The 23,790-nt window shown below is 36.6% G+C and overlaps 1 protein-coding gene across 2 annotated transcripts in view; it reads left to right on the forward strand.

Moving 5' to 3' along the window:
- Positions 1-23,790, forward strand: part of LOC128530716 (probable G-protein coupled receptor 153) — a 49,483-nt gene that overhangs the window by 9,457 nt on the left and 16,236 nt on the right. For both annotated transcript variants that reach the window (XM_053504791.1, XM_053504790.1), the window contains exons 2-3: positions 6,292-6,914; positions 16,801-17,230. In XM_053504791.1, coding sequence (XP_053360766.1) covers positions 6,562-6,914; positions 16,801-17,230 — 783 coding nt within the window. In that variant the 5' untranslated portion in view covers positions 6,292-6,561. The remainder of the gene's footprint in view (positions 1-6,291; positions 6,915-16,800; positions 17,231-23,790) is intronic.

Below are 23,790 nucleotides of genomic sequence, written 5' to 3' on the forward strand. Positions count from 1 at the left end.
TTAATTAAATTATTACATTAAAATTATGTTTTGTATTTTGTAATTGTATCAATGGGTTTTTTTTATTCATTGATTAATGCTTTGTAAATGATTTAGGTAAAATTTCAAATAGCAAATGGTCTAAAATTGACAATTTTTTAAAAAATAAACCAAAGTGTATGCAGGAACTGATTTCGTTCTTTGCAAATAAATTGCGTCTTTTTCGTCTTCTACCTTTGTGTTTATGAAGGGTTTATGCAATAATAATAAGCTTTGTACAATATGACATAATATATATCACATAACAATTATATGCATATTAAATACTTTTTGTATTTTTAATATGTTAATGCCCGTAAAAATATAGCTGTTAGATACAAGACAATAAATATTAGTGCTATTGAACTAATAGAAATGCCCAAAAATCTAATTTAATTGACTCACACACATTTTTTTTATGATTTACATGCTCACTTATGCACACACTCTGGGGACCCATGTGAATTTTAAATGAGCAAAAAGTTTTTTTTTCATAATATGTGCTTTTTAACTTATTTTGTGCAGTTAGTTAATATTTGCTGTTTATAAAAAAAGAAAACTATTTCATCCTCGCCTCTCTTACGCTGCCTGGGGTAAATCTGGACTCTGGAATCAAACCACATGATGTTTTTCCATTGCTCCAAAAATCCAATCTTGTTCATGATTTATTTTTGATCACATTTCTTCTTAATTGAGTTAAGAACTGTCCAACACATTGCTAAATCATCAAGGTTTAGCAATGTGTTGGACAGTTCTTAACTCAATTCCATCCATTTGTTTTCTTTACTTGATTTCACATTTTCAAAAAAAAAATTTTTTCTAACTTTTTTTTTCTATTCTTACGACTACTCCATGCCTCCTTATTTTATTTTTCTTCATGGTCTGGCGGCATCTTATACTTCCATATTTCAGCTTCCAAGCTACATAAATATATACGCAGATACACAGTGCTATTTTGAGTTTTCGAAAGGGCGTCTGTATGTAGCCCCTGTTCGAACGCATCCAATCCTTGCAAATCTGATTTGCAAAACCAGGGCATTACTCAAAGACAGCAAGTGGGAGGGTATCAAATGTAATTCAGCTCCGTTACGCAACATCAATGCAAGCTCATTTCAATTTCGCTGTCGGGATTACAGCTAGCGTGTTATCTAACAAGTGCACCTTGTGTGTTGCTTTGTTCCCTCAACACACACAAACCACTGCGGGGCACACTTGGTCACTGAAGTGTCGTCTGGCTGAAGCCTGCTAGTGATTTCGCCATTCATGTATGGCAAACCAATACGATTATGAAGAAATTATGCCTCAAAAATATTACCATGTTTCCATAAAAATTTGTATGGCTAGTCACTCGAGCTCATCTGTCCAGTTTTATTGAGTCTGTGCCCACACCCATTTCAGATTCCTGCTATTGGAACGGAATAACCCAATGTGGTCTTCTGCCGTTGTAGCCAGTCCTCTTTAAAGTTCTGCATTTGGTAGTACTGTATGTATTTTAAGATGCTTTTCTGCTCACTATGGTTGTAAACAGTGGCTGTTTGAGGAATGGAGTCTACTGGGGGCCTTTCTTTCTGCTCCAGCCGTCCTGCCCGTTCTCCTCTAACCTCTCTCATCAAACAATGCAGATCTGCCACTTACTAGAAGTTTCTAGCTTTTCACACTCCACTTGATAAATGCTATAGACTGTTGTGCGTGAAAATCCCAGGGGATCAGCAGTTTCTGAAATACACAAACTAGCCCATCTGGCACCAGTAGCAATGCCAAGCCACAAAGCTCACTTTTTGGTTCCTCATTCTGATTTTAAGAGCTTCACAATAACTGAAGCTCTTGACATGTATGTGCATGAGTTTTGGCAAAGAAAATAGCTTAGAAACATCATTACTCAGCTACTGTACATTATTGTATTTTGAATGATTAATTGAATGATTATGAAGCTGCAAGAGGACCCCTATGGGAAATTTCCTTTACTGAGGATTTATATAAGCTTATAAAACCTGGCCTACCTGCTTAAAAGCTTCTAATCTATAAAACTCTGCCTCTAATGCGTCAGAGTTTTATTAAATGCATATGGTTCACATGCATGCATATTTTCTGCTCAGGTATTCTGTGATCATAATAATAATTGTAGTCATATTTTGTATGTGAATGCAGCAATATTTGAAATGAACACAGTGCTTAAACCTAAATGTGGGCATCTAATTTCTAGAAGTAGAGTACAATCTCCATGGCTGTCCAATCCTAGGTTTCCAAATAAGCAGATGCAGGCATTCCCATATCTACGGAACAGTTTTCTAGCTTTTCAAAGCCCTGAGCAATGCAATGATAGCTGGAAGTGGGTGAAGTTTAATGACCCTGAATTCAATTCTAATTTAATGCAGTTCATTTAATTACGGACAAATGGTCACTTCTGAAGCAAATGTAAAATGAACCGCAAAAATTTAGCTATATTCCAATTGTGTTTGGTTGTCAGGCTATATTTTAATACCTTTTTACATCCAACACCATTTTTTTTTCTTTCTTTTAATGGAAGAAACGTTTCTGCTGAACAAAAAGGAATTTCATCAAATCTTTCAGCCATTATAAATTTAATTAGTTCTAAAATGTCATTACCATTTTTGATGGCCACATTCTTGGCTTACTTTCATCTCTGTTCATTCATACTAAAATGGGGCCCCATGATAAGCACAGGAAATTAGTCTCAGCCTCACAGGCATTCTCATGGATCTTGTATACTTCATTTGACTATCTCACTAGTTACCATATCATCTAAGCATGTGTCTATGTGCGTGGGCCAGTTTTTGTCCTCTATGTAGAAAAACAAACTTTTGAACCCTGTGACAGTGAAAAGCTTTTCAGAGCAGAGTATACAGTGCTTGGGCAAAAAAAAAAAAAAGTTCCACACTTTAATATTTTATTCGACTGCCCTAAGCTTTAATTATGGTGCACAGGTTGGTGGCCACTTCATGTGTGAAAATGATTCATCATGTTCAAGTCTTTCACCAATTCTCCTGCCATCAGGGAAGAAAAAGCCCCATAGATTTGATAACCTGATCATTCAATACATTCAGGTCATCAATACATTCAGGTCTTCACCCCTCAAAAATGTTACCATAAAAAATTGTGTGGTTAGTCACTCAAGCTCATACAGTATGTCCAGTGTTTCTGAGTCTGTGCCCACACTCGTTCCAGATCCTCGCTATTAAGTGACAGAAATGGGACCCAATGTGGTCTTCTGCAGTTGTCCTCTTCAAAGTTATGCCTTTTTGTATTCTGCACTTTGGAGATGCTTTTCTGCTTAACATGATTGTAATAGTGGCTTTGAGGCCTTTCTTTCTGTTCGAGCCATCCTGCCCATTATGCATATATCCTTTTATTGCTGTATAACCTTGATGACTAGACCTGACCAACAGAAGCCAGCTCTTAGCTCTATCCTTCTAGTTTTTAATTATGTGTTTTGTCTAGGTTTTTTTTTGTGCTTTTATGCACCTAATAAATAAATAAATAAATAAATAAATCTTTTTAGGTTTTTAGGTTTAGGACCGGTTCTGTGTTTGTGGTCCATTGTACATTATCGCAAATAAAACTTTATCGTAAAATGTGTTTGGTCTTATCTGTAAGCCAAGAACAGATCAATCAGGTGTGAGTGTGAATGTGCTTTGGGAGTTTGAGGCCATGGTCTCTAGGCTTTGATGTACGCTGGGAGATCACAGACATGACATTTGGCAACTTGTTCAGTGTCTCTCAACCTCACAACATAAATCATTTTTCTTACTAGGCCTTTTTTAGAAATAGAAAACAGCCATCTGAATGGCTGACTTTTTTTTTTTTACATCAGGTTGCTTGATCAGATTTTCTAATTTATTGTAATATAATCAGCTAGAATACTTCACTAACTTTTAAGTCTGCAATCCTGCGCAATCTCTCAAGCTTACCAGGTGAGGGAAATAAAGGTCCTAGGAAAATCCAATGCATGTTATATAAAATTCAAGAATAAATAAGAGATATTTAAATTTAATGACATAATTATTTGTTTATAAGAAAAGTTAGGAATGGTAACCTTGTGCCTAAAACAATCCACAGACTTGTGTTGCCTTAGAAAATCATTAAAAATCTGATACTTTCCTGAATTGCTCAGAATGACTATTATGAATCTCACTTGTTACTTAATGTTAAATTTCTCAGTCTCCCAGAAAGCCTCAGAGCTCCATTCCTAATCAATAGGTTATATAAACTTAAAAGAGAAGGTAGTTTTCAAGGGTTTTCAAGTGGAAGATATATGCCGCATAAAGTTTTTTTTAAAAGCTGGTATATTTTTCAGAAGCTTTAAAAAAATCAGCTCATCCGGAGGCCTTTGTACAGTACCAAGCAGAAGGCCTAACATTGGATCCCTTGTAATATTGTTGTAACGGCAAAAATATTCATCACTGGGAAAACATCGGGACAACATTGTTTGAAATTTGAAATTTAGGGCTCTAACTGGTTGTAAACGTGTGTAATCCATCGGCTTCACGCAAACTAATTAGTTCACAGATTTTGGAGAAAAGGGGCAATTAGAGTTTTTTTTTTAACATGCACAACTTTTGATAATGTAACACAATAAAGATGCATTTCTGTTGCACAACTCCAAAGCTTGTGCACTCTGCATTTACATTACATTTACAGCATTTGGCAGGCACCCTTATCCAGAGCGACTTACTGTGCATTTTATCTCATTATCCTTCTGAGCAGTTGAGGGTTATGGACGTTCCTCAAGGGCCCAACAGTGGCAACTGGGGTTTGAACCTTGTGTAGGTAGGGTTACCTTCTGATCAATGACGCCTTAACCACTGGCCTACCCCTGCCCCTCAGCACATACTTGGTTATGTCCAAGGCTGATCGGTCATGGCTGATCAAGCTGAAAAACGGCCAAATCCAGTCACTGGCTGATTGAACGATGCACCTCTTTTATAAATGTAATAATTAATTTAAAAATTTATTTTAGAGTCAGTGTAGCAATACATGAATCAGCATACAGAATCAAACTGAATCAAATTTTCCCCTTGTTCACAGTGAATAAATTTTTTTGTGGACTTTCCTCTAATTCCACCCTGACAGTGAAGTAAACCATGTAAGGACGCCATGGTTTTATGAGACAATCCATTCTCCCTTGGCACGGCGCTGGTCGATATTGAGCCGATTATGTTTTATTTCAGTGCGGCTTTGTTGAGAAAGGCTCATGTTCTTTTTGTTCAAAAAGAAAAAGCTCCGGATGACACATGCAGTGTGTTTAACATATTGTCTTATGAAGTCTCAAGTGATGAGCCAGCTGATGGCCTGACTGCATGTAATGAGTCACTGGATTTCTGCATTTGCTAATGATTTGTGGGGCACTTGTGGTGTCTCACAGTAACAGCTCAAATACATGCACAGCGTTTGAGAAAATGCCGCATTCCAACCGTGTTGATCAAAGTCTCACAGATAATGAGCGTCAGCCTCAAAGCGGTTGGTTCGTCCTCTGTGTAAATATGCTTTAGTGGAACCACCAGTGGCATTAGAGACGCTAATGCTGGCAGGATTATGTTGACTAGATAGATGTCAGGTTGCAGTGTTCCACAAAAAGAGAGAATTTTAGTTTGTTCACTATTTTTCAGAAATGCTCAATGTCTTTATATTGGAAAATTACTGTGGAACTTGTGGAGACAGCAATTTTTATGAAAGGCTCAGAGTTCCATGAAAGGCTCAGTGCAGGTCAGGTAGCTAATTATCCACGACATACAGAGCGTGATGGTGTTGATGATGAGAGTAGAATAAAAGTTTTTTTCAGAATTTGGAATCTGTTCTGTTCCAACTTGTAACAATTTTAATCTTGGATGCTATAAACCATTGATCATTGATTTGTAAAAATGAATATGCAAGCTGTTCATGAAGGACATGAAGTCTCCTTAAAGACCTCTCTCAAAAAAAGACTTCTTGACTGATTCTTCCTTTTTAGAATTCTAAGTCTAAATGCAGATCAAATGTACATCACAGAGACAAATCATTTATTGGTTTAGAATAAAATGTCTACAATTATAAATGTTGCAACAATGAAACTAATTTGCATTATATGTTCTATTTGTTCCCTATTTAAAGGTCTCCTTAAATTTATCCACCATCTCTGTTAAATCATTCTCCTTTCATTTCCACACTTATGGAACTGTGTTTAACTTTTTACCAGTAGTCATTTTTTTTCTTTCTTTAACCCCCATACTCTCTTGGCTGGCATTTGACTTCTACATCTTATCTTTTCCCCTATAGGATTGCCTACAGCACTGGCTTGGATCAGATTTCCTGCTTGTGCTGGCACCTTTGTTGTTCCTCTTTCACATTTATTCTCCTTCTCCTCAACCAGCCATGATGCCCACCTCCTACTCTATCCGATACACGCAAGAGAAGTTCCACCTTCTCTCGTAGTAATGCCCGCTCTGGCTCAGTGCCAGTCTCCACCCGCTGCCCTACCCACCGCTCCTCCTCTTGCCATCCCACCCCTTGCCATTGCCATTGTTGCTATCTGCAGGCTCCTGCACCATGAAGGATGAGGTCATCAGCACCAACGCACTGGCCTGGCTGGTCTGCTCCGGTGTGTCCATCCTGGCCAATGCCTGGGGCATCCTGAGCGTGAGCGCCAAGCAAAAGAAGTGGAAGCCTCTGGAATTCCTGATCTGCACGTTAGCCGGCACACACATCCTCAACATGGGCATCCCTATCACAATGTATTGCGTCATCCAGCTACGCCGCCAGCACTCCAATTACGAGTGGAATGAAGGCCTCTGCAAGGTCTTTGTCTCTACCTTCTACACTCTTACCCTGGTCACCTGCTTCTCGGTCACATCACTTTCCTACCATCGCATGTGGATGGTGCGCTGGCCTGTTAATTACAGGTAGGGCAAAATTTGCTTCCATTGATTTTTGTTGCTTTGTTTATTGATTTGTTTCTTTATATATATATATAATTATCAGGGAGAAATTTAAGTAATATGTGAGGGAAAGCAACATGTGCAGGAAATGCACTTTTCAGAATAACGGCTTTTCTACAATAAATAATTATATACTACCTTGAGTCCCAAATAGATCTATCATAGCTCCTCAGCTACAATGTTGGTTACTGAAATGTTGCTATTTTTAGTGTGGATGCTTTTATAGCTTATTTTATAAAAACTTTTGCAAATTTATGTACGTTTTTAGATATTGCCAATAGTATCAGGTGGCTTACATTAACCAGCTGCAGAGACAGTCCTTGAAAGAAGAAAGGTTTAAGTTTACTTACATCAGACTTATTTATTTAGTCTTATTCATTCAGTACTCTGGGTAATGTTGAGATTTTGACTGTTACTGTAAAACAAAGCTGCTTTAGTTTCTGACTGTGTAAGAGTCTAACATAAGGATGCTCCTTGATGTCACTCTTAGTTGTTGCTCATAAGTTAAAACTATTATAAATAGGGGAAAAATTTATGAAGTGGTTGTGACTAACCTTATTTCTCTTTTAGAGTCACAGTTAGACTTTTTGTTGAACAACAATGGTACGTTTAATGTTTAATGAAATGTGGATGGCATAAAGGAAAAGTTTGTACCGCTTATCATTTATACAGATTATAGCAGCTGTAAAATATCTAAAGTGATCTAGAACCTAGGTGGACTGTCCGTAGTTGGCCTTTTCATTTATTTATTTTTTTGTATTTGTATAACCTTCCTTATTCCCCTATCCCTCCTGTCTAATCTCTAATATATACTGTAACATACCCAGTGCATCAGAGATTGATAGTTTGAGTTTGTTAAGCTTCTATCGACGTCTCGTCTTTGTGGGTGCATGTAGACTGGACCAAAAGAAAGAAGGCAGAAAAGCGGTTGATGAAAGAGCAAGAAACGACAGGGTGTTTAAAAATAAATGAACATTTCTGCTCTACATCAGCTGCTGGTGATTGTGATGATGAGGATAGCAGGGGAAAGCATGTACTCAGTGGCAGAACCTAGTGCATCAAATGAGGTAGTGGAATGAAAAGCATCCTTTTAAATCAGCCTTTTGTTTAGACGTGGGTTAATTTCTGGTAGACAGCCATAGATTTCATTGTTTTGTCTCTGACACAATTGACAAACTACCTAACAGAAAATGTAGGCTTCAGTCTGTGGTACACACGCTGCAGACCAAATACACATGCTGTAATAGTATGTCAAATAATTCGGTCCATACTCCTTTTTTTAAATCGGTGCGCCTAGCTTCCTGAAAGGAAAGCGCCTGCCTGTTCTTCCGGGTGAATATTTCATTTGGAGCGCTGCACTGAACTGAATAGCTATTTCAACCTTACTTATTTGATGGATGAAGATAGCATTTCATTGTTCTGCACATATTATGCAGCAGTGTTGCTCACAATTTCACCACTTTGTTGTTTATAGTGATATTTGTCTTATTTATTTGGCATTATATGCTGGCTCTAATGTAACCCTGTGTTGTACTTTTATACTAGTTGTCGCATAGTCAATCGTTATTTCCGAGAAAAAAAATTAGCATCTTAAAGCAAATACAATTTTCATTTCCAGTCCTGGTTCTAGTGTCTGAGGAAACCCAGACAGTTTCCTGGACAGTAATCTGGTGGTTATTAACATTAAGCATTAGTAAATTGTTATCCTTGAATGCAGAAACACCATGAGTTAAATGTGTTTGCACCATGACCTGTACCTCTAAATGATGTCAAATTATTACAATAATCATGTAGAGTATTTGTCAGATCTTATGACTTGTGCAACATGGCTTCTCATTATAGATGTACAACTATATACATCTACAATCACGATGGTGTTGGCTGTAGAGCTGTGAATCATAAATAGACTGTCAGTTCAGTTTAATTTGATCTTTTTTTATTGCAATTTTCAATTTGATTCAACAGCACTAATATTTGTTGAGTAATTTGTCTTATATATAAATATTTTTTTTACAGTTTTCTTAATATTAAAAATAATATATTTATAATAATGGATAAAATGGATAAAATATCTAATAAGCATTTAAATACTGTGTAATTGTTTAAATGTCATGTCAATTGTTTTTTTCCTGCCAATATTTTGCTCCACACTGCACATAAATTAAGCACATAAATTTAAAACATTAGGCAGTGATACTCTTGCAAAACACAAGTATTTGCAGAAGATGCAAATGGTTTTCCTACTTTTTAGGAATTTGTCAATTCTAAACCATTTACCATTTGCAAGTTTACATAAACAATTTCAACAGTCTGAAACAATTCTGGTATGAAAACTGATTATTCGATTAAGTTAAATTGCATTATGGATTAAATTGCAGTTTAACTCATTAAACTGGCAGTACAGAACACATACTTCCCTGGCTTTAGGGACTGTATAGTTATAGCATACATGTTAATCCTTAACATTTGTAAACTTGTGCAGTTAGCATAACAATCCAAGCAGCAACAAATTTCAAAATGATGGAACAGATAGAATGAAGTAAATGTGCGATAGAGACCAACCATTTGGTGCATTGTGGCATTCTGGTAATTGCTTCATTGCTTTGAAAACTCACTTCAAAGTACTGATTGTCAGAGCGCTTTTCGTAATAACACATAATGCATAATTGCCATTCAAGTTAATATGACTCACTGTAGAGCTGCATTTGTAATTATGATTTAGATACTTCAGAGTTAAGCTACTTGTTCATGTGCTCTTTTCATGATTTTCACATGATCAATACACACTTTTGATTGTCTTTAGCAATCGGAGCATTTTACTTTTTGTACATGTCCAGAATTAATCAGGCTTAAACCATTTAATCAGCACTGTAGAGGTTACAATAAGTCAGATCACAGCATTATTATATTTATAAAGCACTTTTCCTGATAGACCTTGTCACCAAGCAGCTTAACAGAAATTCATAGGTAGATTTAGATCCCTAATGAGCAACCCAGAGGCAATAGTGGCAAAAAATGCCGTATAATATGGCATGAGGAGGAAAGTTTAGACTAAATGTTTAAGTAATTCTGCATTAGATTTTGCTCTAAATAGCATTGCTTTTTTATTGACATTGAGAATAATAGTGCTGTTGGTCTTTCGGCTGCTCCCGACAAGTGGTTGCCACAGCAGACTATCCGGTCCGCACATACTGTACAAGCTTGGCACAGGTTATGCTGAATGCCCTTCCTGATGCAACCCTCCTATTTTATCCAGGCTTTGGACCAGCCATGCATCCAGTGGCTAAGGTTTGGGCACTGGCTGAAAATCGAACCCGGGCTTTCCACATGGCAGGTGAAACACCTACCACTGAGCCACCAGTGCCCTTAATAATAATAATAATAATAATAATAATCATAAAAATTCCTCTCAGCAATCAGCGAATGTTTTAATCTCACCACACTCACTACTTTTTTTTCTTCTTCTTTTTTCTACATCACAGTTATCTGTTTCCTGCACTGCTTAGTTTTCTATGCATGATTTGCAGAGAAATGCATTTCTGGGGAGCAATGATATAAAAAAACGGGCGCTTTCACTCATAAAGCAGCATTAGACGAATAAGAACAAACAGAATTACTTGTGTGTGTGTGTGTGTGTGTGTGTGTGTAAGCGAGAGCGAGAGGAAGAGAGAACTGTAGATTAGTGAGGGAGAGACAAAAGCAAAGCAATTGCATTTTCTTCCATTTTAATAACTAGTGTCCATATGAAGCAAGAGTAATCCTGTAACATTCAGACGCGAAGTAATGTTTCCAGTGCTGCCTCTGGTATATGAAAAAATGTTGCCAAGCATGTTATTGTCTTACTTAAGGTGTAAAAATTGGTGAACGATAAATAGACTTACATTTTTTAGGTGTTTACTTTTGGAAAAGTAAACACCTAAAGTAAATACTGCACTAATGAACTGTGAACCAATGAACTAGGCTATAGTGCTACCTGAATAAGCTAAAACAACAAGGGCTAAAATGCTAAGGGAGTGAGCTAAATTAATGAAAGTGATGTTAACCGAGGAAGGTGAAACAATGAAAGCTATGATGCTAACTACGGGGGCTGAGGGAGCTTCTTCAGTGAAAGCTATTGCTAACCAAGAGAGCTGAAACAATAAAATGTATTATGCTAACTGAGTGATGTGACACAATAAAAGCTATGATGCTAGCTAAGGCAGATGAAACAATAAAAGCTATGATGCTAACTGGGTGATTTGAAACAATAAAAGCTGTGATACTGAGGTAGTTGAAACAATAAAAGCTACAGCATGATGCTAACTAAATTATTTGAAACAATAAAAGCTATGATGCTAATTTATGGAGCTGAGGTAACAAAGGCTATAATGCTAACTGAGTGTGCTTTTTGTTGTTGTTGTTGTTGTTGTTGTGGTACATTGTGCTAACTGTTATTTCAATTCGTCCCATGCTTTAAATTCTTTATTCTGGTAAAAAAAAAATGGAGTACTGCCTTAAGTTCTTCATTCAAGTTAAAGAACAAAACTATACAGTCTTAAATGTTCTTAAGGAATCTAGGTAAAAGTTGAAGAAAATTTAGATCTACAAAACAGATGCTGTAATTTAAGGTCACTGAAAAAAATTTTTCTCAAACATACAGTAGCTTAGGCAGAAAAAACAACAGCTTTATTATTACTCTCTTGGCATGATAATAACCAGGCAATGTTTTAAACTTTTTCTTTTTTCTTTTTTTTTTACTGTAGTTCTAGATTGGAATCCTTTTCTAAAGTGCTTTTTTTTTGCTCAAGATGGATGTATAATGTGGTTATTTGAAATTCTGTGGCCTTCTTATCAGTCTGTCATCAACATGGTATTTCTGCCACTCACCTCACTTTAGAGCACAGGTGCCCAAATTGGACTTTGGGCTAAAAAGTAATATCAAAATACCCTCTATATTTCAGATGAGCTACAGTATATTTTACATTAACCTCTTCTATTGTTGTGTTAGAATTATATTGGAATAAATCATTAAAAGTGAAAACCAGATGAGAGTGAGGAAGAGAGGGAGAGAATGAATACCATAATTTTATGACAGGCCAAAACAAAGTCAGGTTGGGTCAAAGATAGCCTGTGGGCAACAAATTGGACAGCCTTTCTCCAAAGATTCTTCTGTGTGTAAATACCAGGAGATTAGCATCATGAATTCGGGTTCGGTTTCCAGTAACATTATACAAATATTGTATTTTAAATATTGCTTTTGCCTTTAATGCTCTTGTAACCAGTATTTCGGTTTTCTTCATGCTTGGAATATAACAGCTTAAATTATGACTGCAGCCTAGACCTTTCAGCATCTGTTTTTTTCATTGCTGCTTTTCAAACTGTTAGGGCTTTCCTTCTCTCTCTCTCGCTCTCTCTCTCTCTCTTGCTCTCTTTCTCTCTCTTTTTCTGCTTGTGTCTTCAAGCTGAGTGATGATGCAATTTTTCCCCTTGGGATCCTCGAGAGACTGAGATAGTCCAAAGTTATGACCCTGACTATCATCCAGAGAGCTAGCGCTCCTTGTGCATCTGACTTTCATTTTTGAACCAGTTAACCAACATGAATGATGCCACTATCTATGCTTCCTCCTTTATATCTTCCTCTGCATAGATGCTCCCAGGGCTTTATTTCTTTCTTTAGCACCCTTTCTTCTAACAGACTTTTGGCCCAGGTGTTGGCAGAGAATCGAATCGGTTTAAAGATAAAGGAAAGGACACAAAGCGGCACAGCCGAGGGAAAGCACATTGAGTAAAATGCTGTGTTTTTCTTGGCAAGTCTCTGAGTAACGCAGAGCGATGTCAATGGCCTGGTTTGTAAAATCCAGCCAAGAAATTAATTTTAATCTTTATTTGCGGCACTTGATTGTATTGTAACAGCAACAATTTGGTGTTTTGTGTTACTAAGTCTAAGCTATTATTTTTATGTTTTTGTGCTCCAAGAACAGAGTTCTTGATGTTAATTGAAACATTCTGTACAGTATAATCTTAATACACATTTTTTAAATTCAGTCTTTTATCAAAGGTTTAATAAACAATATATATGATTTCTAATAAACCACTTTTGCCTAACTGTTAACAGTATAATCCTAAAAATTATACAGTGCATCTAAAAAAATATTTTTTCGTAATTTTTATACAAAAAGTGAAGCTCTCATATATGCCAGTGAAATATTTTAAGCCCTTTTTTGTTAAAATTTTGAGGATTTCTTAATCCTTAGGGCCACCAGCACCGATCGGTGCATAGGGCAACAAGAGTTCTCCACTGTAGTGGACTTTCGCTGTTTCTGTAGCAGTTATTTTATCTCAAACATTTTTTTCATCTAAAAAAAAATGTACGATGGAGCAACTATGCCACAAGAGAAACCACCATCCTCTAAGCATGCCTCCTTAAGTTTGGAAAGCTCTCCTATTTAAGAGAAGAATAGAAATCCAGCAAGTATTTAGTTTAGTCAGTGCAGTCACATCAACAGCAAAAGCCTGGTCTGCCATCCAGTCTGCATCTGAGAGCTCTCTGATATCCCTGCCTTTCTTTTCTCATAATTCATGTATTTCTACTCTTAGATCCCATACTCTCTTTTTAAGACATTTTTAACATTGAGCCATCTGACAGCAGTTTGGTCCCCTATGTTACTATATTCACTGTCATGGTCCTCCAAAAGTGTCTGTGATTTAATGCTCTTGCCCAGATGAAGTTAACTATTATAGTCACAACATTAATCACATGGTTGATTTTTAGCACTGACTTACATAACACCTCATGACCATGCATAATACAATGCAAAAATATAAGTTTCTGTTCTGGGTTTATTTTAGTTTACTTTATCTTGCAAGTTGAACATTTTTCCCTGTCAAATTTGGATAGCCATCAGTTGTAACACCTCACCTTTGTCATCTCAAAGTTTTGAGTAACTGGGCCATGTCACAGACATCACAGCTCTGTCACAGACATCACATTATGCACTGTATAATTTTTAGGATTATACTGTTAACATTCAGAGCCAGGGAGAAAAAGTCAAATTTGTTTTGCAGTTGAAGCTCCAGATTTCCTGAGATTTTTCCTTAACTCTTCTCGTTACCAGTATAACTAGAAGTAACTTGGATTACTTTTTTTGATGTAATAAGTAATCTAATGTATTGATTTTTTAAATTTTTAAATGTAATCCGGTATTTAGACAATTTACGTAATCCGTTAGCCAGACAGCAGTCATTCTGTTAGTGTGTGTGTGTGTGAAAGTTGTCCTACAAGCTCTACCCCCGATAACTTGCCCCCCTCTGTTATTGCTGCTGTTATACCTCTATCTCACCTATGCGGTTTGACTGGCAGTAAGAAGCGGTGCTAGGCACCATAAGCCGCCGTGAGAGACGTTCTGCGTACTTACGGCCACCGCGCGAAACCGCGTAGGTGAGCTAGGGGTATTAGTAGTTAACAGATTATGGGCCAAACTTCGCTGAGCAATAATGGTAAAATAATTCTTAAGATAATTCTTATTTTTTATTCTTAAAATAAGTCTTGACTAAAATGACATGCATGAGGAATCACAAAGAAGTTTTCATTTTCTGCAGTGGAAAAGTACTCTAACTAGTTACTTTTATCAGAAAGTACAGTAATACTGTAATGTAACCGATTACTTTTTAATGAAAGTAATTTTGTAATGTAATTAGTCACTTTAAAAGTAACATCCCCTAACACTGCTCGTTACAGTTCATGTGAAGAAGGGCCACTTTTTTCTCTGGGCATATTAGCTCTGCAGAGTCGACCAAACATTCTTTGACAAACTCCCCATCGGAGAATGGCTTGCTTTTTCTGTGATTTTGTGGGATGTCACAAAGCTCGTCCTGACTGCTGCATCCCTTGATGTCTGAGTTTTGGTAAAAAAAATCCTTGCTGCGTTTGCGTTTAGGTAGTAAAGATTCAGACATCCTTTCCCATTCCGCATCAGTCAAGTTTTTGGATTTCTCTGCGAGTTGCGTCTGGTCATGGAGATTCAAATTATAGTCCTTGTATAAACACTGTTATCTGTTCTTCACAAACTAGGCTCACAGCTTTTGATGCATTGACTCCAGCCTCACTCCACTCTTTGTGAAGCTCTCCCAAAGTCTTGACCAACTTTGCTTGACAATCTTTTTAAGTCCTTGGGCATCCCTGTTGCTTATGCACCTTTTCCTTTCACACTTTTAACTTTTTATAAATATTACATATTCAGCACTCTGTGAAGAGTCTGCGCTAAGAGCTGTAAGCAGTCATTTAAAAAATAAAAAAAGGCTTTAAATATTTCACTTTACATGTAAAGAATCTATAATGAGAATGAGTCAATCAGAATAATCCTTGCTAGGCCTTGATACCATACCATAAACCTTTATGGAACTGATCAGATTGCTTAATACCATAGAGTATTGAAAAGTGTCTCATCATTCAGTACCAAATTGCAATTTCTAAGGAGCAAATCTCATCAACGTCAGTGAGCCAGTAAAGCATGCAGCATCCTGATTGCTGCGCTCAGGGACTGAGCTCATGTGTGTCTGTGCTATATTTTGAGAGGCTTGACTACGGTGTGCACCGCATAGTGTAAGAATGTCTCCTTTATCAAAAACATGACTCCACTTTATCATCCTTGATGTTTTTTTAGCACATGATGCAATATATACAAACAGGATGTCACTGTCCAGACTGACAACATGATAAGAATAATGCACCAACTGGCTGTGTGTGAAATAAATTTAAGAGCAGAAAGTTGCTCTGTGGTTAACTAAAAAAAGAACAAACCATAGCCAGCTTCCTCTCATCATTCAAATTAATCTAATGTAACCAAAACTTCCTTCAAAATATCCACTACAAGATTTTCCCGCTGTTCCATATGAATAGGGACGGCAGGTAACGTTTAGTAAACAAACATTTGCCAACTTGTCCAACTTGTACATGGTTGTTTACTAAACTTGGTATTAATGTATTAGATATACTGTAGGCGGCATGGTGGTATAGTGGTTAGCACTATGGTCTCGCACTTCTAGAGTCGAAGGTTCAATTTGGGTCTGTGTTGATGGGCTTCCTTCCAAAGTCCAAAGACATGCAGCCTAGGCTAATTGACATTCTTAAATTGCCTTGTACTTTATACTGTAGGAAAAAATCTACAGCTTTCCCCAGCCCTATATCTTTATCAGCTCTCCAACCTAAGTTGCTTTCTTGGCACTAATGCTAACTACAAGCTCTGGGTTACTAACATAAAATTTACAATACATATTAACCCTTATTATAGTTGTGAAAACTCCATGTAGTTGTGAAAATCAATAGCGTGAACTTATTGCCATATTTTCATTTATAGTCATGCAATAGACAAGGTGCTTCTGAAACAACAGGCTTGGCCTCTCCAAATCAGCATTACTCTGTAGTACACTTATTACCAACATGAAGTCCTGTGTTAATTGCACAAGAAATAAATAAACAATTTTTTTGCCTATGCACGCAAAAACTCTATCATTCCCTTGCCACTCTGCCTGAAAGATTTTCTAGGGGAAAAGCCCTAATCCAAGCCAGCTGTCGGCTTCTCAAGGCTGAGCTGTATCGAAGATGGACATTACAGTGTTCTCCAAACAAGCTAAAAAAACACTTGAAGGAAGTAGATGTTAGTTTCATTCCAGGCGGTTGGAATGGGTGCTTACTATCACCAAACCTCACTGACAATAAATCTCTTTCTTTCTCCATATAATGAATATGTAAAAATACCAAACAATATCCTAAAATACTGAAATGCTTTTCTCTACTCGCTTTCAGAAGGCTTTGCAGCTTTAGTCATTATAAAGTTTTCTCTTCATTTTATATTCTCTTTTTCCTCTCCAGGCTGAGCAACACAAAGAAGCAGGCTGTGCACACAGTGATGGGCATCTGGATGGTTTCTTTCATCTTGTCCACACTGCCTGCTGTGGGCTGGCACGACACAAGCGAGCGCTTCTACGCCCACGACTGTCGCTTTATCGTGACTGAAATCGGCCTAGGCTTTGGCGTTTGCTTCCTACTGCTGATCAGTGGCAGTGTAACAATGGGAGTCATCTGCATTGGCATTGCTCTCTTCCAGACCTTCTCCATGCAAACAGGCCACAGTGCCGACAAGAACAAGTTCAACGTGCCCACGATCGTAGTAGAAGACGCGCAGGGTAAGCGCCGCTCATCCATTGACGGCTCCGAACCAATCAAGACCTCGCTGCAAATCACATACCTGATCAGCGGCATCGTGTTCATCTATGATTTTCTTACTGGCTTTCCTATTCTGGTGAGTTGCATTGATTAATAAGCAGTGATAAAGCGTGTTGGGAAATTAGGGTCAATACCAATGACATCAATACTATAAAATTAGGCAATTCTTGGATTAACAATACCAAACATTAAATTATGCAGTAAGTAAAAAAGGTGTAAATGAAGAAAAACATTTTTCTCTGGATTTTTTTTTTTTTTCCGTTTTTTCAAAGTAGACGTTTTTTACTTTGATGCAAGCTTTGAGCACTCATGGCATTCTCTCAACCTACTTCATGATGTAGTCACCTGGAATGATTTAAAAGAGTTCCCATATACACTAGTAAGAATGTAGCCAATTTTTACCACTCATTAGGGCACTCCCTACCAACTACCAACCAGGGAGGATGATGGAAATCACATGTTTCCTCCAAGCCACATAACACCGACCTGGCACATATTTCCGCACCATTGGTCGTCCCATTGGTCGACCACATCTTTTGGCAACATTGGGAGTGGTGCTTCCCGCTAAGAGAGCATTACCCTGTAATTTAACTTGCAACCTCCGGATGATAGGACGAGCTCATTACGGCTGTGCCACTTGGCTGCACACAGCTTCAGAAATAATTTAAGTACAACTTCTTATCTTTTAATTATTTATACAGTAAGATTTAGCTTTAGACTAGCTTTAGATTAATCAACATACAGACATATTGGTTTGTTGAGTCTAAAATATATATTTTTTTACTGAATCTAGAGTTTGCTGTTGAGGAGGGGGGGAAGTATATATACCCCACAAACAAGGGGGATCTGGTTTCCCGCCTTATCTGTTGAAGAGAAAGATATCATACATCATATAGGATGAATTCTATTTTACATACACATGTGTAACAATGCAGGTCTTGCGAGGCGCAGATCTGCTAAGAAATGCCCCACGCTGTTTAGAATGAGCTGATCCGCAGGTGGCTACACCATGGATTTTTTAACAGGTCTGCGATCGCCTCATGCGCGGTTGCTAGACGCCGCTGCCAAGGGGGCAATCAACAGAGACGCGCCACACCTGTCCATTAGGTAGCACCAGGTAGAGAGCATGTCGCTCTTTTATCAGGGTCAAACACAAAGGCAAAGACAAAGACAAGTCAGCAGAAGAAGCTTGTGTCCAAGAAAGAGAGGGCAGCACATAATAAGCATGCGCCCGAACATGAGTAAAGATAAACAAAAGAGAAAACTGAAAAGAGAACAGAAACCTGAGGAAATAAGTTAAAAGATACAAAAGAGTGAGAACAGAAAAGAGTTTTAAAAAAAATCTGTTTCTAATGCTCCACCTTGTCTCGAGGAGACGGAGGAACTGTGTGTTATAAGTTTTGCTCATGTTATCATTTCAGTTACTTCAAGTTCCCACTTAATAAACCTACGTTATCTCTGAACAGGAAGGTCTTCCTGACAGTGCACAACCACTCTCACGCACTCACATTTTGCTGACCACTCTAAAACTCTGCACCAGAGCTCTACATTCATTATTACATCTCGCTGTGTTGCAGCAGTCAAACCCGCACCACGTAACATGTTTATCTGACTTTTTATAGAAATTTCATATCTCTGAAGTGACATTTGAATATTTTGATATAAGTCCTCAGTCACATTTTTCTTGTCCTATTAATCTGAATTAACTGAATAAATGGAGAAAATCCCCCAGCAGTAGTTAAAGCTAGGTTTTATTCACTCAGATCACAATGCTCACTGAACTGAATGTCCTGTATCAAACGGTACAAATTCAAATACGCATACTGTTACACCCAGTACACAGTGCGTGGGGCACTTGTTTGCAGGCAATAGTGTGCAAAACTGCACAGATTAGTGATTAAATAGTGAAAATGAAGGGGAAAATTGGTGGCATTGTGGCACTGTGAAAAAGTCTTGAGCCCCAAAGTGCCAGATTTTCCTGTTTATTTAATGTGGTCTTAAGAAATAGTTCTCCAGGCTTCCAGAATTTTTTTTTACTCTAATTTTGGCCCTTTTTTGCGCCTCATTTTCAGTCCAGTCCCTGTACCTAGACAGTCTCAAAGGAACCTTTTTGTTTGTTAAGCCACAGTGACCTACTTCTGTCTTTTTATAAAGCATAAAAAACATCTACTGGTGATGCTAAATGCTGACTGTTTGGAACAGACAAGAGTGGAAATGAGGTTGCTGCTGAGGTTGTTACATTAACAACCAATTTTTAAATTGTATCTTAAGGCACTTTGCAGTAAATCATTTGTTCCTATGCTGTATGCACTGAAAAAAATGACACTTTGGATCAACTTAAAAAAATTGCTTTAATTTGTGACAAGCAATTTTTTTTACTTTCTCTCAAATCAAATGTTATAAGTTTATTTAATTCATCCATCCAAATCAAAAACAAAAGTTGTTACAACGCCTTAGGCCAGTAAAACTAATTTTTCGACTTTGTAACAACTTGATTTTCACTTTAGAAACATTAAAAATTTTAAGTACACTGAAAAAAATTACACTTTAAATTAACTTTAAAAAATTGCTTCAAGTTGCTACAAGCAATTTTTTTCTTTCTCTTAAACAAACGTTAGAATATTATTTAAGGTTTAATTTTAATTAAATATAAATAGATTTTTAAGTTTCCCAAAGCAAAAGAAATTCATCCATCCAAATCAGAAACAAAAGTTATTACAATGCCTTAGGCCAGTCAAACTTATTTTTCTACTTTCTAACAACTTGATTATATCACTTAAAAAAAAAACTAAAATTTAACATTATATTTAAGTTTAGTGTTTACCTTGAAAGAAACAACTTACAGTCATGTAGTATAAAGTAATAGGAGTAAATTATAGTAGTAATCTTTTTCATTATTCTCAAGTTAAAAGTATGATTACCGGTACATACAAACTTAATTTTATGAATTATACAATATATAGTCTTTTTCTGAAATAAACAAATGTATTATCTCTAAACCAAAAAAGTTCGTTTATGTAGAGAAGTTACATTTATAAATGAAGTAAGCAACCTTTTAAAAAAAAAAATATGTTTAAAAATGAAGATAATAAACACACAAGTTCTCCTCCAAAAACATTTATTACCATCCTTGAAACGATACATTACCTTTTCTTTTTGTTGTACTATTATTTCTCCAATTAAAAGACAGAAAACAAAAATAAAATAAATAAAACAATGCATTTTTAATAACTTAATCTTAAGAACTGTATAAACCTATTTGCCAACCATGTAAAACTCTGACAATTGTTTGACAAATGAAGTGACCAAAATTTTATATTTTACTGTCAATAAGCTATACGTTCCCTAAATATTTTCTACAGGGCCACAAAAGTGTGTTTGAGTTTACCAAGATAGCGCAAGTTTAGCGCATAGATGAGGCCAAACAACATGGAACGTTCATGTGCGACTGATGGAAACTCAATAAGTCACAATCCCGATTTCATGTGGTGGCTAAAGACCGTCTTCTTCCTCCCTGAGGACAAACAGAGTTATTTCTGCCTGAGCGTCATCTTTCTGAACAACCTAATAAAATAAAGGACATTTGTTAAACAAGTTGCTCTACTTGGCAAAACAGTGTCTGATATATGCATGTAAAAATAAATTAATGCTCCATATAAGTGCAAAAAAAAAAACCCACCTAGGATTATGGTGCATCAGGTTAAATATAATTATGTCAATAAATAGGCCAAAACAACTGGCATACATGTACATACACACACACACATACATTATATATTACATTATATTGCCAAAAGTATTGGCTCGCCTGCCTTTACATGCATACAGTATAAACCTGAATAACATCCACTTCTTAATCCATAGGGTTTAATATGATGTCGGCCTTTTGCAGCTATAACAGCTTTAACTCTTTTGTGAAGTCTTTCCACAAGGTTTAGGAGCATGTATGTAACAAATTTTAATACATACTATGATAAAAAAAAATGGCCCTGTGTAAAGGTTGTGCTGCAGCTGATAATGCCAATGACCTCATATTTGTCAATATGAAGGGGCAGAGGTAGTTGTATAGTTTTTGGATGTTGGTATACTGATTGGAAGCTCACAGGTTTAAACCTGAGCACCACCAGAGCTGCGGTCTTCTCTCTAACCATTCCTCCCTTGTTTCTGATGATCTCAATAAGTTTGTAGTGTTGCTTGTTCGAGGAAACCAGTAATCTTGCTTGAAGTGGAGCAGTTATAATTCTCAGAAACTCATTACTGATCTAAAAAAAAACTTAACAAAAAAAAATTCTTAGCAAATCTTAATTACAGTGTGTATAGAAAGAATCACCCCCCCCCCCCACACACACACACACCTTTAAAATAACTGCATTCTGTTGCTTTGTTCTCACTACTGATAATACAATAAACCCATGAACATAATTCAGTTTCGCAGGATAATTGAAATTATTCTCTGATATTATCAGATAATTCAACTACTAATTTTCAGTGCTTCGTCATTTTCAGAAAGTTTATTTTAGGATATTTAGATTACACTGACATTTACTAAATTCACTGTAATTCTATTGTATCATTTCCATTTCAAAATTTATCCACGTAATGTTTTTATTTGTGCATTTTAGGACTTAATTTCTGCAATATGGGTAAAGTAATGCCCTTTCAGAAAAGCTAACAGACCTGTAAACAGAAAAGTTAATAAAAATTTCATGTTTACTTTTAAACTTCATGACACAGTAATGTCTAGCCTCAGCTTGTTGGTCTGTGTAAAGACTAGCTAAGAGTGTGACAGTGCTCCGCCCATTAATCCAACCTAATACTACCAAGCAAATCGGAAGTTTCTATATAATTGTATATATAAATAATTAACTGTTTTGACTTTTATTTCACATTTAATTTACATGGTTAATTTAATCGGTTGCCCTGTTGTACTTGTAGTTACGTTAAATCAACGTGTCAAAAATTGCTGCCAGTGTTTATATATGGATAACGTTAAAAACGTGTCATAAAGTGTTACCAGTATGTCAGGAACATGTGCTAATGCCCCAATTCATATGAGGGAATATAGTTTTAGCGATCTTACATTACTTACACGTTAGCAAGTCCAGAAGGTTTTAGACATAACTATAAGTACACTACAAACATCACTCACTCCAAACTGGCTTGTTCTGTGTTTAGGTCACTTTTCTATAAATTTTTATGGTACTTAAATATAATTAATTTCATGTTATTCGGCACGGCCAACTTAGGGTAGAAACTCCGGTGTTTTTGAAAATAACAGCGTTAATTCGCTAATGCTACTGTAGGTAATATAGGTGTTTTTAGCTAGTAAACACAGACACAAAATGCAATCTAGCAAACACAGATGCAAAACTCAATCTACAAAGTTCTTCCTGACAAAAATCATAAATTTGCTTATGGAAGAGATACATTTAACATAGAAATAACATGAGTTTGCTTTCTTACCTGTTGTTTTCTTTGAAAAACTATGGCCGCCAGCAGAACGGGATTCAGTCCGCGATAATACTACATCATGAGGTCACGTGACAAGACAAACTTTTGGTTTGAAGCACAAATGTCCTTTGAGTGAACAGATAGGCCTACATTTAAGTTTAAACAGGGACTTTGATGTTTGCTTTTAAGCAATGTAAAAATATCATTTTCGTATAGAAAATCAAAAATTTCCATCAGATCAACGTAGAAACATACTTTGTATCAATGACACAGCAGTTTCACTTTTTTCAGTGTGTCATTTTATCCAGTGTAATATGAAGAAATGAGATGTATTTTAAGAACTTTGCATAGTACTGTAGGTAGTCTAAATGTCTAACTGGTACTTTACAAGACTTTAATTCAGGGGTTGTATCACAAAAGTATATTTTTTAAAGGGATTACAATTTTGTGCAACCTATGCGGTGACTCATAGACAGTACACAGGAGGTAAGGTCGAGCAATGTGTCACACTTCAAAGTAATATGTCGAGTTGAACACACCGACTGTGACCACTTAGAGGCACTCTGTGAAAGCTTTCAACCACTGCATTGGGCAGAAGGGCTCCACGGTTAAACTTTAATAGCCAATTCCAGTTACACGCTTGTCAGCAGTAGAGGAGTTATTCTCACATCTGTGGAAGGACAGAGCGAGAGAAAGAGAGAGTGAGAAAGACAGAGAGAGGTATAAAGTGAAGAGAAGCAGATTGAACACCACAGGATTGTTCATCTCTGGAGGCTCGAGAAAAGCACTCAATTGAGAGTGTAAAATTGTCATCACACAGAAGCAAAGCGCCTAGCTGGTTCACTTTTAATTAGGCAAGCGGAGTTCCCAGTGGATCAAGGAGATGCTTATGTAGATATTTTTATTATTATTACATGAACTTTTAAATTTAACCTCGGCTGGCGCTCTAAGTGGGCCACGCATAAAGCAAAGAGACAGAGATCAAAAGAGAGAGGTAAACAGCATAGCACTTACTGTGATAAAAATAATGTTTGGGGAATGAATGTGTTGGTATTGACAATTTAATCTGACTGCAAGTTATTTAAAAAACAAGATTTAATTTAATCTACATATAGGTATTGAGATAGATTCTTTATTATAATACATTAACTTGTGTAAAGAAGTTAGATGATGAGAGACGAATGG

This window comes from Clarias gariepinus, chromosome 9 (assembly GCF_024256425.1).
Source record: "Clarias gariepinus isolate MV-2021 ecotype Netherlands chromosome 9, CGAR_prim_01v2, whole genome shotgun sequence".
NCBI lineage: Eukaryota > Metazoa > Chordata > Actinopteri > Siluriformes > Clariidae > Clarias > Clarias gariepinus.